This window comes from Danio rerio, chromosome 8 (assembly GCF_052040795.2).
Source record: "Danio rerio strain M-AB ecotype USA chromosome 8, GRCz13ab, whole genome shotgun sequence".
NCBI classification, from domain to species: Eukaryota; Metazoa; Chordata; class Actinopteri; order Cypriniformes; family Danionidae; genus Danio; species Danio rerio.
The window spans coordinates 503,540-522,500 of NC_141028.1; the positions used below are offsets into that span (position 1 = coordinate 503,540).

Here is an 18,961-nt window from a genome sequence, read left to right on the forward strand (position 1 = left end):
CATGTGGAGAGAGATTTAAAAATAAATAAATAAATGTAGAAATACCTGTGTGTGTGTGTGTGTGTGTGTGTAGACATGGCCTGAGTTGCAGCATGTTGAGTTGTGTCGGCCACCATCCTCTGCACCTGATCTGCTGTAGGAGTGCCTCATTACACACATGCAGCATCCGTCACGCTCCAGTGCCGCCGCAGGTTGTTTGTAAAGCGCTTGTTTTGCAGTTAAAGCGTCCCTGGAGCTCAGACGGATGAGAGTCTGAGTTTCTGCTCTGACAGACTGGACTTTACCGAGCTGGAGCTTCATCTGTCTTATAAAAAGAGTCATTTCCACAGGAAAACACTAAAACTGAGCTGCCGAGGCCGTGCTGATGCTCAGACGGGTTTGTTGGTTTTACACACCGCGCTTCATTCACGCCAGACTGACAGCAGAATACTGCGCTGGAAATATCTCACACTCCACACATCATTCTGTCCGAAAGTTTGCTTTAAAAGTTTCTGTCATGATCAGGGAATGTTCTGGAGAAGCTCCCGCATGAACACACACACACACACACACACACACACACACACGCACAGATCTGTTTATTATCAGAGTGATCTCGTCTTTAATAATGTTCTCAAAACACACCGGCGCAGGAGGTTATTCATACGCTAGTCAGGAATGCATTTCTCAAACATTTTAGTTGGATGTTAGTGGATGTTATTGCAATCATACGTAACATTCTCAAAACAGTCAAATACTCAGAGAAATACAAGTTGCTGCAGACTTTTATTTCAGTATAATGACCTAATCCAGCTGAATTAAGGGTCTGTCTGCAGACTGCAGTTAAGGGGTGGAGTGTGAGTGCAAAACTGAAGACGAGACATGACTTTTAAGGGACTGTTTGATAATAATCATTCTTACTGTTCAATAAACGCAAACTGTTGTAGATTGTTGTGAAATGCTTGTAGTTTCTGCCAACCCGACTCTACATCATAACTTTTCAATCCAGATGGACGGGGCAACCATTACTGCATCCAAAATGGTGAAAAGCCTTGGAGTAACGATTGATGACCAACTAAACTTCTCTGACCACATCTCTAGAACTGCTCGATCGTGCAGATTCGCACTCTATAACATCAGAAAGGTCCGACTCTTCTTATCTGAACATGCAGCTCAACTCCTTGTTCAAGCTCTTGTTCTTTCCAGACTGGACTACTGCAACTCTCTACTACCCGGGCTTCAGCTAACTCTATCAAGCCTCTTCAGCTGCTTCAGAACGCAGCAGCACGAGTGGTCTTCAATGAACCTAAAAGAGCACATGTCACTCCGCTGCTCATCCGTTTGCACTGGCTGCCAGTTGCTGCTCGCATCAAAATCAAAGCTCTGATGTTTGCCTACAAAGCGACTTCTGGCTTTGCTCCTTCTTATCTGCTCTCACTTCTGCAGATGTATGTGTCCTCCAGAAACTTGCGTTCTGTGAATGAACGTCGCCTCGTGGTTCCATCCCAAAGAGGGAAGAAATCACTTTCCCGAACTCTCGCATTCAATCTGCCCAGTTGGTGGAATGAACTCCCTAACTGCATCAGAACAGCAGAGTCACTCGCTGTCTTCAAGAAACCACTAAAAACTCAACTATTTAGTCTCCACTTCCCTTCCTCATCTGCAATTGCCTCTCTGGCTCCACCGCTAACTGTACTACAGAAAAAATATAAATAAAAAATGACTAATGTTTTGCTTCTTCCACTTTACACATCTGAAACTCGCCTACAGTACTTCTTCACTGTTGCTCTTATAGTTGTGTAAATTTCTTCCTTGTCCTCATTTGTAAGTCGCTTTGGATAAAAGCATCTGCTAAATGACTAAATGTAAATGTAAAGACACAAACCCCTCACTGCACAACAGCTGCAGCTTCAGCAGACCTCCTCATTCCTACAGCACGAGGACTTTATGATTGTTTATGAGCGTCAAAAGTGGCGGATCTGTTCTGCGAAATATTTGACTGCGTGTGTGACCGGTCCTCGCTTTACTCTGCGTTGTGTTGTGATTAGGCGAAAGGAACCAGTCATATGGGAATTAACAGGCTTTTATTCTGCATGAATAAAGCAAACAAATGGCAAAGCTGAGTATGTGCCTTCCTTAGGAGCTCACCAACCTCTCCTCAATCGCGTTTGCCGCGAACTCACATAAATAAAGTTGAAGTGTGTAACATACACCAAAAAAAAGAAACATTATACATAAATTCAAAAACATAATAGAAGCATAAACACATATGTAAACACATACCTGTATGAATAAAGCAAACAAATGGAAAAGCTGAGTATGTGCCTTCCTTAGGAGCTCACCAACCTATTAGTGAAAGGGATAATTCTCACTACAAAGCGTGCACATTCATGCTTATAAACTTTACCCACAATACATGCCTCATATACATTCAACCTCTCATACATGTTTAAATATCAATGTAATGCAATTTAGAACACCATTACATGTGTTATTATGATAAACAACACTTATATGCTATATTTTAACCGGAGCTTCAGTAAAACTCACCTCTCCTCAATCACGTTTGCCGCGAACTGAGTGAGAGCAGGCGGAACCGGAAAACGACACTTAAAGGGGCCACGCGCAATTTTCCAAAATACACCAACACATCGAAAACAAACACCACTATGATTTCATTAACTCTGAAATATAAGATATATAAAGAACAACTTTGAAAATACACAATTAAATAAAAATAATTGATGAATAACAAGGAGAATTTTGAGTGAAATTAATAAAAATAATATAACACCTGTTACATTCACCTCCCCTAATTTCATCAAAATTTCTGCACATCTATGAAGAGGAGTTTTCAAAAAATCCCATTACATGAACATCATAATTACAGCACTGAAAGCTATCTGTCCTGACAGATACAGAGGAATTTGAGGTTGATCAGGCCTCAAAACCTCTTAGTAAAGTATGTTGCCAAATACACCATACCACATGTAATCATTTGTGTGAAATCCTCACTCACATAAAGTGTCTTATATGCAATTTAACAGCATCGATTATCTGCCAAAATGACCAAAAAAAAAAAGTAGACTTGTCAAAATATAGTGTCATCAAAACAAACTTAAAACTGACTGAGACTTTTTTAGAAAACTGTTCGACAAGTTTGGCATTTTGAATGGCTTTTGGGCCATGGTCTCTATAAGACGGTTGACTCTCTTTACGACTCTACCAGCTCGTGTTGTAATTTTGCCTTGTTCGTGATCTGACGACAACACATCTACAATCACTGAATCACCAACGTCTGGATTGGACATAACAGAATTCGCAGATGGACTGTCACTGTTAGAATCACATGGACCTGAAGCCTCATCAGAAAGGATTTGGATTTGACTCCCTGAATTGGAATCACCATGGTAAGTGTCACTACTATCAACATCTTGTTGTATTGGTTCGTCAACAAACAGTGAATTTGGTGAATGTTCTCTGTTTAATGCCCCTGAATATGTTTTGTTCCTAGAAGTCTCATACTCCAGACAATCAGTGGAATTCGATAATAGGCTCTCACACTCTGAGTCATCTGAGCACTCCTCAGTTGCTGATTCGTCTGATGTCTCCTCTGGAAGTGTTACTGGTAAGAAACTAATATCCAAGAGCATGTTCCGATGAACCACTTTGGTTAGTCCTTTATCATCCTCCACCTTGTATATGTGTGTTTTAGGGTCACTATCCACGATGGTATATACGGTAGGTTCCCATTTATCTGCTAACTTCCGTTTGCCTCTTTCGCTTTTGTTGGCAATCAGCACTCTGTCTCCACAGTGTAGATGTACCCCTTTTATCCTGCGGTTATACGTCTCTGCCTGTTTGTTTTGTTCTTGTGTGGCATGTTTTTGGGCAATTTCAGCTGCTTCTGAAAGGTGAGACATCAATGCAGCAGCATAGTTGCTATAATCAACAGTTACAGGATCATTCAAAACTTGTTTAAACATTACATCCACAGGCAACCGTGGTATGCGCCCAAACATAAGCTGAAAAGGGGCATAACCAGTTGTTTCATGTACTGTTGAATTATAGGCGAACGTCAGAGTCTGTATCTGTTGTGGCCACTTGTCCTTAGATCTCAAGGGCAATGAACGTATCATGGTCCCCAATGTTCGGTTAAACCGTTCTGTGATGCCATTGCCCATAGGATGATAGGCAGTCGTGCGAGATTTGGAGACACCAGAAAGCGCCAGAAGTTCAGCGATAAGCTCGCTCTCGAAATTTGTGCCTTGATCTGTATCGATTCGCTCAGGGAAACCATAGACACAGAACACATGATCCCATAACTTCCGAGCGACTTGCTTAGCTGTTTGGTTAATGCAAGGAAAAGCATGTGCGAGCTTAGTGAAATGATCTGTCAAGACCAACACATCCACTGAACGTTGCTTATTATCCTCTGCACTCCAAAAGTCAAGACAAACCAACTCCATTGGCGCAGAAGTTTTTATGCTTTCCAGTGGGGCTCTAGCAGCTGGCTCAGGTGTTTTAGCCAGAATACACCTCCTGCAACACTTGACATACTCCTTAATCTCATGGTCCATCTTGGGCCAGAAAAATCGCTGTCTTGCTAAATGAATTGTTCTAGCCTGTCCTTGGTGACCAGCAAGATCATGGAGACCACTCAAAGCTTTTTCCTGCATACATTGAGGGAGAACATACTGGTGGCGTTTCTGTCTGCTTACTGGGTCCTTTGTCACTCTATACAAGATCCCGTCCTGGATTTTCAGACGATCCCACTGCTTTATGAGTGTTAGAGCTCTGATATCCAACTGGTCTCTTTCTCGTCGAGAAGGGCGTCTTTTCCGAATTACTAAAGGGAGAACTTTCGAAATAGTACTGTCAAGCTCTTGACTCCTTTGCAACTCATCATGAGAAAATCCAAGTAAAGAGATTTGGTTAGCAGCTGCAACCTGACAGACAGATTGTGCCAACTGGACTGCACGAGTAAATGTAGCAGTTTCCCACTCATCATGGACTTGGCAAAGTAACTTGATGACTACTGAGTCACATGGTTGCTCATATCTGGATAGACATTCCACACGATCATTACACTTGTGGCACTCAACCTTTAACCGAAACGCATCTTGTATACCATCTTCCTTAATGGCATCAGCTTCAGTCAGGAGATGGTTGTAGCTCTCATTCATGAGTCTGTGACTAACTGTTCTCGCAAACGGGTCTCTACTTAAAGTGTCAGCCACCACATTCTTTGTTCCTGCGATATGCTTAATGTCAAAAGAGTAAGGGGCTAGTTTTGAGACCCACCTTTGTTCACAGGCATCAAGTTTTGGCTTTGACATTATGTAAGTAAGCGGATTGTTGTCAGTCCAAACTGTAAAGGTGTGCCCTTTGAGCCAATGGCTGAACTTTTCGCACACGCTCCACTTCAAAGCCAAAAACTCAAGCCTGTGAGCAGGATACTTTTTCTGTGACACACTCAAGGTCTTGCTGGCGAAAGCAATAGGTCTGGCTATTTCTTCCCCTGCTGGAACTTGGGAAAGCACGGCGCCAAGCCCATCCAAAGATGCATCGATAGAGAGAATGAGTGGTTTTGAGAAATCAGGGTGTGCTAGAACAGCACATTTCAACAACTTCTCCTTAAGCATGCTGAAAGCAACATCGCACTCATCTACCCAGTCACTGGGATTCAGCTTCCGAAATGTGCCAACATGCTTCCCAGATCTCCCTTTACCTCGTCTCTTTTGACCTGCAGTTAGAGCAAAGAGGGGCTTAGCAATCGCAGAACAATTAGGAATGAAATGTTGATAGTAAAAAATCATTCCTAAAAACGACTTAATTCTTTTTGGTGATGGAGTGCAACCATCCTCCTCCATGAGCTGTGACTTGGACATTTTAGATATAACATCTACCTTAGCAGAATCCACAGAAATGCCACTTCCAGAAATAATATGGCCTAAAAATTTTACTGAATCACGCAAGAACTGGCACTTCTTGGGACTCAACTTTAGGCGATGCATCCTAAGCCGGTGGAAAACTATTTCCAGCCTGTTCAAAGCTTCTTCCTCAGTAGATGCAAATACAAGTAAATCATCCAAGTAGCAGAGTAAGCTGCTAAAGTTCATGTCTCCAAAAATGCTAAGCATCATCCGCATGAATGAAGCTGGGCTGTTGCACAAACCCTGGGGCATGCGGTTGTACTCATGTAGCCCCATAGGAGTAACGAAAGCGGTGTACTTCTTGTCCTGTTCCCTCATAGGCAAATTATAAAATCCTGAGGTTAGGTCCATCGTACTGAAGTAATTATTACCTCCTAAAGCAGCCAAGCAGTCCGACTGATGGGGGAGTGGGTGAGCATCTTTGAGCGTTCTTGCATTAAGCCACCGAAAGTCTGTACAAATGCGAAGACTTCCATCTTTTTTCCATACAAGCACTAACGGTGATGCATATTCGCTGACAGATTTTCTAATAATCCCTTGCTCCTCCATTTCAGTTAGCGCTTGCCGCAGTTCTTGGTAATGGGCAGGAGGAATCCGACGATATGGTAATCGGAAAGGCCTCTCATCTGTAAGTCGTATACAGTGTTCAAATTCCTTGGCTTCGCCACAATCTAACGAATGTTTAGAAAAGACATCATTGTACTTGATCAATAACTGAACAAGTTTCTCCTTAGATGCATCCGTGACTTTGCAGAGATCGATGTCAATTTCATCCAATCCAACATCATTTAGTTTTGAATTTGAAGTACAACTTGTATTCGCTTGTGTCTCTGAATTAACCATCTGTATCTTTCCAGTGCCCTGCAAGATGGGGAAATCCTCGACAGCCAGACAAGGTGAAACATCTGCCAGTCTACGATTTTTTCTCAGTGTGACAGGTAGGTCAGATAAGTTGGTTATTTTCATAGGAACCCACCTATCACCCCACATAGATGTTATCACCCGTGCAACCATGATGTTTCTTGGCATAGTCTTGGAAGTTGTTGGTTCAACCAAAATAGTGCTCCCTAGGGACAATGGAGTCTTACTAGGCAGTCGACCCCACACTAAATGTTCTTGTCTAGCAGCAAGAGTAACAGCACGCTGGAGTTTTACTGTTCCAATCTTGTGAGGGATCTCATCATGTCGCCAGCGTGTGATATTTGACATCACATCCAAAAAGTGTTCCCCTTCCTGTGATAGCTGTGTGGGACTCTGTGATATGAAATCCCAGTACTCATCAGTGTTCTTCATTTTGCTCACGATGTGTTTTATCAAGTTAGTACCAAGAATCAAATCATCGTGCTGACCTGGGACCACAAGAATTGGAACTCGACAGCAAATGCCATAAACTTTCATGTTAACTTCGTACAAACATTTTGGTTGCGCCGTCCTACCTCCAACACCCACAAGAACAATATTCTCCGGGAGTGCTCTCTTATCCAAAACAGCGTTTTCAGACAGCAACTTTTGTTCGGCTGCTTCACTTAGTGTACAGGACATAGAGCCGGTGTCAAGCATTCCGTTCAAGTGGAAGTGATCATTCACAATCACAGAGGTATAGAATAAATCGTCAAAAGGCCTTATTTTCTGTATATTTTGTGTGTATATAACATGAGTACCATCAGAAACTGCATTACATGCATTCTCATACTGTCGTTCCAGATCCATTATGAGGGTTTCATCATCACCCACACATCCCCTCACCGAATGTGGGTCTAATGGTTTAACGGACCAGTTCCTTGTGAGGAGTAGTTTACGTCTGGACTGTGTCGACTACTCCAGTTCGGGCACTCTCTCTTTCTGTGTCCATATTCAAAGCAAGACAGGCACAAACCTTCTCTTCTGCAATGCGCTACTGTAGAATGATTAGTAGCTCTGCACACTTTGCAAAACATCCGTCTCGCATTCGCATGTCTATAATCCTCAGGTACAGATGGAGTCTGTGCATTTTGTTTCAGCACACGATCAAGCAGATTGATTAGAGACTGTGTGCAACTGTCGCTTGACTGAACTGATGGTGGTAACGGTGACACATTTTGACCTGCTGATACATCTGGTTCATTCCCAGACAATTCAACATCCAAAGTCGGTGCTTGAGCATAAGTGGCAACAGGCTTCATAAAGGCAGAACGATTAGACTGTGCCTTCATCTGCGCTCTTTTCTCAGCTTGAAATTCATCAAGGCGTTCTTGTATTTCAGCTGCAGTCCATTTATTAGCAGTCTTAAATTTTAAGATGGCAGAAAGAGAATGATCAGGGCAGTATTTAACAAACATCATCGTCACTTCACGGTTGGGATCTTCAATACTTCGTCCCTGTCTCCTCAAACACTCATCTGCTATATCAACAGCTTTATTAAGCCGAATCCAGTACTCCATAGCAGTTTCTCCTGGAACAGGTAAGGTACCATAAAAATTAGCTAGCGGCATCGAAGAATATGTCAAGTCACTGAAATGTTGCTTTAGTATGTCTGTGACAACTCTTGGGTCTTTTTGTGGCTGCAATAATGGGTTGCTACGAAGAGTAATCTTTATTATATCTTTGGCTCTGCCTGTTAAGTTCGACATAATTTCATCAGCTTGTTCAGGTAGAGGGATGCCTTTCTTTCTCAGATAAACGTTCATGAGTTCTTCCCACTCATGTACTGTCAATTTGTCAGATCCATCCCCTCTGAAGCAGGGGGGTGCCTTAACATCAGGCTTCATAACCAGCTTCATACCAGTTAAATTGAGAGACGGTGACTCAGTGAGAACCTGGCTTGTTCTTATGCTCTGTGGTTGATTATCAATAGTTTCATTCTTTTCGCTACCTTTTTTCAGCTGATCAGATATTGACTGACCTATTTGTTGAGCCAGCTGTGTGATCAAATTACTCAGGTCAGTGTTACTGCACTTATTATCATGTGACTCAGCATTTACACACTGTTCAGTATTGTGCACCCTATCAGAAGTACGGGTAGAGCAAAAATTGGGACTACCAAAATTAACAGCTCTTCTTAGTGGGGTATGTTCAAGTTCACCAAAGATACGCCCCCTAGCAAAACCCAATTCAAACCCATTACTAGCTGAAAGATCTGTCTTCTCACCCTCTTGTGACATCTTAATTAATAATGATCACCAAAAATAAACAGTTGATAAAACAAAAAAAATAGATCATTAACGTAAAATTAATTCACAAGTAATTATTTTTCTTTTTTTTTTGTCCTTTATATTTTTTCTACTGTCTTTGGTAAGATTAATTTCAAACTTTCAGCTTCTTTTTTTTCTGTATGCACGGGTTAATGTCCAACCTCTTCCCTTTTGACACAGATACCAGCAGAAATCAGATGTCCAACGATGCAGTACACCCCGGCGACCAAACTGGCGTTGATCAAGCAGAATCCATGATGACACATCAGTTGAAAGTCACGGCACCAATGTGACCGGTCCTCGCTTTACTCTGCGTTGTGTTGTGATTAGGCGAAAGGAACCAGTCATATGGGAATTAACAGGCTTTTATTCTGCATGAATAAAGCAAACAAATGGCAAAGCTGAGTATGTGCCTTCCTTAGGAGCTCACCAACCTCTCCTCAATCGCGTTTGCCGCGAACTCACATAAATAAAGTTGAAGTGTGTAACATACACCAAAAAAAAGAAACATTATACATAAATTCAAAAACATAATAGAAGCATAAACACATATGTAAACACATACCTGTATGAATAAAGCAAACAAATGGAAAAGCTGAGTATGTGCCTTCCTTAGGAGCTCACCAACCTATTAGTGAAAGGGATAATTCTCACTACAAAGCGTGCACATTCATGCTTATAAACTTTACCCACAATACATGCCTCATATACATTCAACCTCTCATACATGTTTAAATATCAATGTAATGCAATTTAGAACACCATTACATGTGTTATTATGATAAACAACACTTATATGCTATATTTTAACCGGAGCTTCAGTAAAACTCACCTCTCCTCAATCGCGTTTGCCGCGAACTGAGTGAGAGCAGGCGGAACCGGAAAACGACACTTAAAGGGGCCACGCGCAATTTTCCAAAATACACCAACACATCGAAAACAAACACCACTATGATTTCATTAACTCTGAAATATAAGATATATAAAGAACAACTTTGAAAATACACAATTAAATAAAAATAATTGATGAATAACAAGGAGAATTTTGAGTGAAATTAATAAAAATAATATAACACCTGTTACACGTGTCACTGCATGCCAAACCACTAAACCGATATAACTAAAGAAATATGAAGGTAATTCAGTTGCGAAACTCGAGAGCTTGCAAATGTAAATGTGAGCACTTGTGATAATAATATTTGTATGTGTAGGTTGAAATGTACACTTACAGCTCTGATGTGAACAGCTGAAATCCTCGATTTGCGCACACACACAACAATCCACACACTTGTGTTTTGAATTGGAAGTTGCAGATTAATAGTTGTGTATTTGTAAAATGTCATTCACAAATACAAAGTGACAGACACACGTGTGCACGGCAAATTTGACTGCATCTCCATTCTACAACCACAGGTCGGCACTTACAACCTCTCAGATTCGTCAGTACAACTACAAATCTCCCGCGCTCTGACTTTTGCTACACATCTCCCGCGATCTCTGTAGCAGAACTCATCTGTGCACTCGCAGATGCAGAGGCGTGAGCAGCGCGGGCCGGGGGAGGGGCGGGGCTGGTGTAAAGCTGTTTGATTGGCTGAAGCCTGACCAATGAACAATGCCAGCAGCCAACAGGACTGAGGTGCAAAATAATCATTTGCCACGATTATTTTATTATTTAGGGTTTATTTAAACTATTTTCTGAAAAGATTTTTGTTAAATATCATTAATTCTACTGTAATGTACATACCAGTAAAAGAGCAGCAAAGCCAGTTTATTGGCTACAGCCAGCCAAAGAGATGGGGCGTTTCTGTTTGTCAGCACACAGGGCAGCTCACGTTGTTGGAGGCCTCGAGCAATCAGAGGGTAAGTTATGATTTTTTAATAATTATCTATATGTTCAATACTGTTCGCTAAGCTAAGGACTGTGCTGGGTGCTTCTCTAGTTTGTTTTTTATATAAGAAACAGTTATGAGTTATCTAGGAGCTGCTTTCAATCATGTTATATGGTTCTAAAGATACGATTCAACCCACATGAAATAAGTTGTAATAGCATTTATAGTAAACAATATTACGTTTTTGAACCATACTAACTATAATAAACTGTATTATACTGTATATATTGCAGTATCTACAACTTTGTTAATGAATGCAACAGCACACTGTAGTATTAACTAGCATGAAAGTATATTTACACACACACACACACACACACACACACACACACACACACACACACACACACACACATTAATAGCAATTAAAAATAACACTAGGCGTTTCAGTTTCTTACAGATCATACCGGTTTTGGTTATTATAACCTGCATCATGTCTATCTATCCATCTATCTATTTACAAGTTTGTGTACAGTGTGTCCTTTATAACACTTTTTTAATTATGAACGTTACTAACTATAGGTTATTTCTCAGTTTCCTGTAAGGATGGAGTGACAAGAGAGATCAGCGTGTTTCAAGTCAATGAGGGGCTCAGAGAAGCTGCATAGCTTGAATAGGATGTTATTTATGCTAAAGATGACATGATAATCCAGCTCATCTACAAACACTTCAAAATGATTCAGATCATTCAAGAGGAAGCCGACTTTATTTTCTCTTTTTACCTGCCAAGATGACTACAGATTTGAACAAAACACACACTCACCCACACACACAACTTTTATTTTGATAATTGTTTAATGTAGTATTTTTACACTTTACTGTAAGGCAGGGGTGTCAAACTCAGTTCCTGAAGGCCCGTAACCCTGCACGTTTTTAGTTGCAACCCTGCTTCAACACACTTAAGTGAAAGTTTCAAACAAACCTGAAGGACTCAATTAGTTTGATCAGGTGTGTTTAATTAGGGTTAGAACTAAACTTTGCAAAGCTGCAGCCCTCCAGGAACTGAGTTTGACACCTGTTCTGTAAGGGAATGTAAATAAAAATAAATAATTGTCAAATAAAATTTACAGTCCAAATAAGTGCAGTGCAAATGTCTAGTTACTTGTATTGAAATATTTCAGGGTTTTTCCTTGTTCATAATGAGATGGAGGTGGTAAATCCAACTTCATCATTACCCATCAAATGTTATCTCCTCTTTAATACTTTGCTCAAGCCTTTACTAATGGTCAGAAAGCAGGCCGTTGTGTAAAGCTGGTTGATGCTCGCTGTAATAGAGAGAGATGATGACTGTTCAGCTTATGTTGCTTAACCCTGCAGATGAGATGCTCAAAGTGGACCCTCAGCCGAGCGATGGACACTGTCTCCCTCACCTAGTTGCTCTTCCTTTGAACACACATATCATGTTGAAGGATGCAAGTTGTGGACCTAAATCAGATGTAATGCATGTAGATGTATAAATTAGAAAGAAATGAAACTGCTTTAAAATGTATTAGGTTTTACATATAAATGCGTGTTCTTAACAGATTTGTTTCAACTTGGTATTTGCATAATAAATGGCATTAGAATGTTTAGTTTTAAACAGATAGCTATATTTCAATTTTTTCAAATTTATATATTTATATATAATATATATATATACATATAAGTGTACTTCAATTTATTAAAGTTCATGCTAGTTAATACTACAGTGTGCTGTTGCATTCATTAACAAAGTTGTAGATACTGCAATATATACAGTATAATACAGTTTATTATAGTTAGTATGGTTCAAAAACGTAATATTGTTTACTATAAATACTATTACAACTTCTTATTTCATGTGGGTTGAATCGTATCTTTAGAACCATATAACATGATTGAAAGCAGCTCCTAGATAACTCATAACTGTTTCTTATATAAAAAACAAACTAGAGAAGCACCCAGCACAGTCCTTAGCTTAGCGAACAGTATTGAACATATAGATAATTATTAAAAAATCATAACTTAACCTCTGATTGCTCGAGGCCTCCAACAACGTGAGCTGCCCTGTGTGCTGACAAACAGAAACGCCCCATCTCTTTGGCTGGCTGTAGCCAATAAACTGGCTTTGCTGCTCTTTTACTGGTATGTACATTACAGTAGAATTAATGATATTTAACAAAAATCTTTTCAGAAAATAGTTTAAATAAACCCTAAATAATAAAATAATCGTGGCAAATGATTATTTTGCACCTCAGTCCTGTTGGCTGCTGGCATTGTTCATTGGTCAGGCTTCAGCCAATCAAACAGCTTTACACCAGCCCCGCCCCTCCCCCGGCCCGCGCTGCTCACGCCTCTGCATCTGCGAGTGCACAGATGAGTTCTGCTACAGAGATCGCGGGAGATGTGTAGCAAAAGTCAGAGCGCGGGAGATTTGTAGTTGTACTGACGAATCTGAGAGGTTGTAAGTGCCGACCTGTGGTTGTAGAATGGAGATGCAGTCAAATTTGCCGTGCACACGTGTGTCTGTCACTTTGTATTTGTGAATGACATTTTACAAATACACAACTATTAATCTGCAACTTCCAATTCAAAACACAAGTGTGTGGATTGTTGTGTGTGTGCGCAAATCGAGGATTTCAGCTGTTCACATCAGAGCTGTAAGTGTACATTTCAACCTACACATACAAATATTATTATCACAAGTGCTCACATTTACATTTGCAAGCTCTCGAGTATTGCTACTAATTTACTTTCATAAAGAAATGTCCACTGTGCTGAGCGAAAGTGCTTCTTTACAGAACAGCGCTGCATTGATGACGCAAACGTGCCCAGGCCAGAATGCAATGTGAGTGCGGCCATCCAAGGAGACGGGAGGGAGGACAAGCGTGCAAAAAAAGGATCCAATAGGCACAACAGAGTTATCATCGGCAACTATATAAGGTACACCTGTCCAACTGCTTGTTAGCACAAATTTCTAATCAGCCAATTACACCGGGTGCCGCTCCTGTCAGCTAAGAACAGGAAACTGAGGCTACAATTCACACAGACTCACCAAAACTGGACAATAGAAGATTGGAGAAACGTTGCTGCTCTGATGAGTCTCCATTTCTGCTGACACATTCAGATGCTCGGCTCAACAACATGAAAGCATGGATCATCCTGCCTTGTATCAGCGGTTCAGGCTGGTGGTGGTGGTGGTGTAATGGTGTGGGGGAGATTTTCTTTGGGTCCATTAGTACCAATTGAGCATCAACGCCACAGCCTACCTGAGTATTGCTGCTGACCATGTCCATCCCTTTATGAGCACAGTGTCTCCATCTTCTGATGGCTACTTCCAGCAGGATAACGCAGCATGTCATAAAGCTCAATCATCTCAGACTGGTGTCTTGAACATGACGATGAGTTCACTGTACTCAAATGGCCTCCACAGTCACCAGAGCTCAATCCAATAGAGCAGCTTTGGGATGTGGTGGAACGGGAGATTGGCATCATGGATGTGCAGCCGACAAATCTGCAGCAACTGTGTGATGCTATCATGACAACATGGAGCAAAATCTCTGAGGAATATTTCCAGTAGCTTGATGAATCTCTGACATGAAGGATTAAATAAATTCTGAAGGCAAAAGGGGGAACAACCTGGTACTAGTCAGGTGTACCTAATAAAGTGGAGTGGGTAAAGCAAAAATAATAAATAAACCACGTGACCAGACGTTCTGCGGCTGCGCGTCACTGTTTAGATGGAATACAGCTGCGGATACTCTCATTAAGATAGCATGTTTGTGGCTCTGTACAACAATAGTTTTGCCCCCACCATGGTTTGGTGGGGGCAGGCGCTTATTAAATACAATGTAATAGGTATTTTAATAAGCAATATGAATATTACTCGGTATAATTACTGTTTTTACATTACTGGGATTGTTGGGTTAAGGGTTAGGGTACGAGTTTACGTTAATGAAATACAACCAATGGGTATTTAATAAATATAGTATATAAATAATTCTCGTTAACTTCCGGCCGCAGCTGTATCCCTTTCAGCAGCAACCGCTGTGTTCTGCGGGCAGTGATGAGTCTGCGCAGTGAGGGCGGAGCGTGAGCCGCATGAAGCGCTTCTGTCATGAGACTCAGTCACATGATAATCTTGATCTCTGTCTGTTTCTCCGCCTGAGACTTTATTCATCTGCTGTTGTTGAAGATGTCGGAGGACCGAGAGCCTCCACCGGTGACCGGGCAGCAAAACGCGGAGCAGGAGGACTCTGAGGCCGCGGAGGAGCTGTTCGTCAGCGTGATGGAGGTGAGCTGAAACTGCTGACCGACACGCGCTCCTCCTGCTCGGAGAACACAGACACACGTTGATATTCATAATCAGTCAAACGTCAGTCATTTATGTCACACAATTCTGACAGATTTCATTCAATTTCTGGAGTGTAGAGAAGATGCGGAGAGCGCATGCGCAGGCTGCTGTGGCACATCAACACTGCGCAGCATCAGCGCAGAAACTCCTCATTCATTCAGTAAACAAATGTAGAATATCGCTGTCAGGTCAACATCACACGCGTTTATGAAACTATTATTGAGGTAAAGTTGGCTTTTTATTCTCACATTCGTTCAGTGACTACTCGTGACCTGGTCCCTATATTGTTTATCACGCTACTATGAATATTAGGTCTAAAATCGACTTCAAAACAACGTTTTAATTGAATAAAACCTATTATAATCATTGACAGAGCAGTGCTGTGATTTAATAGACACTGCCTGATTATATGATTCACTACCTAGAGTTTGCACTAAGGAATACTTATTGAAATGTTATAATTAAGTCCGAATGTGTGATAATAAAACTAACTTAGCCTCAATGAAACTAATTAAGATAATTAATAACATTAACAAGCAAAACCAAGAGGAAGACTAGCGACAGAATGGCTGCAATACTGAATAGCGCAGTAAGTGTAGTCTGGTCATGTGTTCAGTCACGTGTTTGACTCTAAACACCGTCAGGATGAGCAGAGAAAAAAAAATCTAATATTTGATTAAGAATTAAATATTCAGGCACTTTATTCCTCACAATAGCTGTGTAACGGATCACAAATCTCATTGTTCAGATCACATTATGGCTTTTTAGTGACGGATTGCACCATTTTTCGGATCAACCAAAAAGGGGAGGAGATAAATGTCATTTCCGTTCCATTTATGGACCCTTTGTATTAAGCCCGGTTTATACTTCTGCGTCAAGTGACCGGCGTAACCCACGGCGCATGCAACGCACGTAGCTGTGCATTTATACTTCTGCTGCTGTCTCTGTTGGTCTGCATTAACACTTCCGAAACGCTAGTTGGCAGTGAGGTGTAAATGTTCCTCTGTGTCGAGTTTCTTCGCTGCTGTTTTGTTTTTTTCTGAACACTTCCGGGATGTACAAGTGACTCAAACTCGCTCATTTTGAGGCAGGAACCGGCGGACGTGCAACAACTTTAACTATGAGGTAAACACAAAACAAAACTTTCCATCCGGCGCTCCTTCACGGAACTCCACACTTGTAAACAATCGCTACATCGGGCGTGGCTCTCGGCCCCACCCAGACTCGTCAGCGCTACCAAGCCGACCAATCACAGAGCTTGCGCTAAACTTCGTTGTGACGTGTAGTTAAATTTTTTTAGAGGTGCACGTCAGTGGCTGCGCCGTAACATACGCGTGCGTTTTACGCAGAAGTATAAATCAGCCTTAAGCCTGTTATGTCATCATAATCTTAAATCCGTGAAAGTTTTTAATATTTTGATTTTAAAAAAGTATAAACATTTAAATGCACTTATGCATGTAGTATATCATCGCGTCAAATTACAAAAAAACAAAAAAACTAAACGAATGACTGCTTGTGCGAGGTGTTTCTAATGCAGCGTATAGAGTAAATCTGACGTTGTTCTCTCCTCTGGCTGCCGTTTTCAGTCTCACACATTTTTTTTTCCTCCTTCTGAAAGTCTTGATAACACCATCATGACATTTTTCTTTGATTATTTCAGCAAATAAGATTGTAAAAAATTATCTGTGGTTTTCTCCCATTCGCTGCACTCTGAGTTTGCTATGATGCCCTCTGCTACTGAGAAACCTGGAAATGTGTAAAGGGTCTTTTACAGAAACAGCACTGCAAGAAACCTTTGGTTTTCAAACAGAACTTGGAACCTGTAATTTAATTAAAAATAAAATGCAGAAATAATCAGCTGAATAAGAATAAACTGTAAAATATTCAATACTAAAATAAAAAAAACCACTGTAAAGTATTCAATACTGTGAAAGACTCGCTGTTACGACTATTGTTGCTGATAATGCTAAATGTAGAAATCTAACATTATCATAGTACAACCCATATTTATTCATATAAATGATTCAGTTATTCACTCATTAAGCTTCATTGCTAGACGATCATTTCTGAAGAATTATTCAGTGGCTGATTTTTAAGACGCAGTGGCGCAGTAGGTAGGGCTGTTGCCTTACAGCAAGAAGGTTGCTAGTTCGAGCCTCGGCTGGGTTATTTGTCATTTCTGTGTGGAGTTTGCATGTTCTCTCTGCGTTTGCATGGGTTTCCTCCGGGTGCTCCGGTTTCCAGTCCAAACACATTCGCTATAGGGGAATTGGGTAGGCTAAATTGTCTATTGTGAGTCAGTGTGTGTGGATGTTTCCCAGAGATGGGTTGCGGCTGGAAGGGCATCCGCTGCGTAAAAATGTACTGGATAAGTTGGCGGTTCATTCTGCTGTGGTGACCCTGGATTAATAAAGGGACTAAGCTGACAAGAAGATGAATAAATGAATTAATGGTTCCCACCACATACTGGTTAAATAATACAGTTGTTGACTACAGCTTTAACTTTTAAGCAGATGACAATACATTAAATCTCTTAATCCTCAGTGTTATTTGACCGTTTCTAACTTCATAAGTAACTCAAAATACTAAAAACGGAATGTCTTTAATAAACATGTGCAAATCACCATCATTTATAATTTAAGTTGCGTGGGTGTTGAGATCCTGATCTTGTAATGATTACTGGTGCAGCCTACACTGAATGCATTAATGCAGGCTAAACAAGCAGTGACAGAAAACACCTTTAATGAAACCCACCACGTCCCCAATAACCCACCACAACTTCCTCCGTCATCATTATATTTTAAGCCTAAATGCTTTTATACTTGTGATTTGAATGATGCGAGAGGCGATGCTTCTGCGATCGTTGCAAATTTAGGATTAATCTACCAGTGAAAAGTGTTTATTAATCCACAGGTCACATGTGTTCCAAACAGTTGTGATCCGTATGAATCACAGATCAGCCGTGATCCGTTACACCCCCACCTCACAGTACATTGAGGCCATTGCTTAACATCACACGCTTTCTGAAATCTGAAAATGCAAATGTGCACATCACTAAACATGAGCTAATCTGCATATATTTGCATACTGATCATAGTTTGATTTTGTAGAGGTTTAGATGTATGATTTTGGGTTTCTTTTCATTCTAGTCCATAAAATGGACAATATTGTTAAGTAAAAGTGTTATATTCTCACCATATTTCTGTTGTGTTACGTCAGCTGGATGCTGCCATATATGAACAAACAGTGTGTAGATGCATGTTTACTGGAATTAATCTCTACAGACGCAATGAGCAATAGAATAAACACTTATTAATGCATTTCTGATGTCCGACAGCATAAAGCTGAAGCTAAATAGACCAAAATCTGCAAACTAGAGTGTGAACATCCTCATTTCAGTGTTTTTCCTTCATTTAGCCGCTTGTTTTCATGCACACACTGCCTTAGCTGAACTGAACAGATCCACAGGTGTGTGTGTGTGTGTGTGTGTGTGTGTGTGTGTGTGTGTGTGTGAGTAGTGTTTACTGTATGTGTGCACATGTGAGTATGTATTTGAGTGTGTGTGCATTGGCGTTTGTATGTTTATAGCGTGTGTTAGTTGTGAGAGACTGTGTTTGTTTATAGCATTTACTGTTGTCTGTGTGTGTGTATAAATCATATCCTGTTGTGGGTGTG

General features: G+C 40.8%; 1 protein-coding gene and 2 long non-coding RNA genes across 3 annotated transcripts in view; 2 read left to right on the forward strand and 1 right to left on the reverse strand.

Moving 5' to 3' along the window:
- Positions 1 to 1,983: 1,983 nt before the first annotated feature.
- On the forward strand, positions 1,984 to 9,573 carry LOC147835472 (uncharacterized). Its single transcript, XR_015497431.1, has 3 exons — positions 1,984 to 3,389; positions 3,494 to 3,607; positions 9,266 to 9,573. It is a non-coding gene; the product is annotated as an uncharacterized LOC147835472 (long non-coding RNA).
- LOC141375560 (uncharacterized) overlaps positions 9,437 to 18,961 on the reverse strand; it is a 137,787-nt gene continuing 128,262 nt past the window's right edge. Inside the window, exon 2 of the long non-coding RNA XR_015497539.1 lies at positions 9,437 to 10,205. This is a non-coding gene — a long non-coding RNA (uncharacterized LOC141375560). The remainder of the gene's footprint in view (positions 10,206 to 18,961) is intronic.
- Positions 15,065 to 18,961, forward strand: part of snx2 (sorting nexin 2) — a gene marked incomplete at its 5' end in the record, with an annotated part of 45,324 nt that continues 41,427 nt past the window's right edge. Inside the window, 1 exon segment of the mRNA NM_001037698.1 lies at positions 15,065 to 15,226. Coding sequence (NP_001032787.1) covers positions 15,128 to 15,226 — 99 coding nt within the window.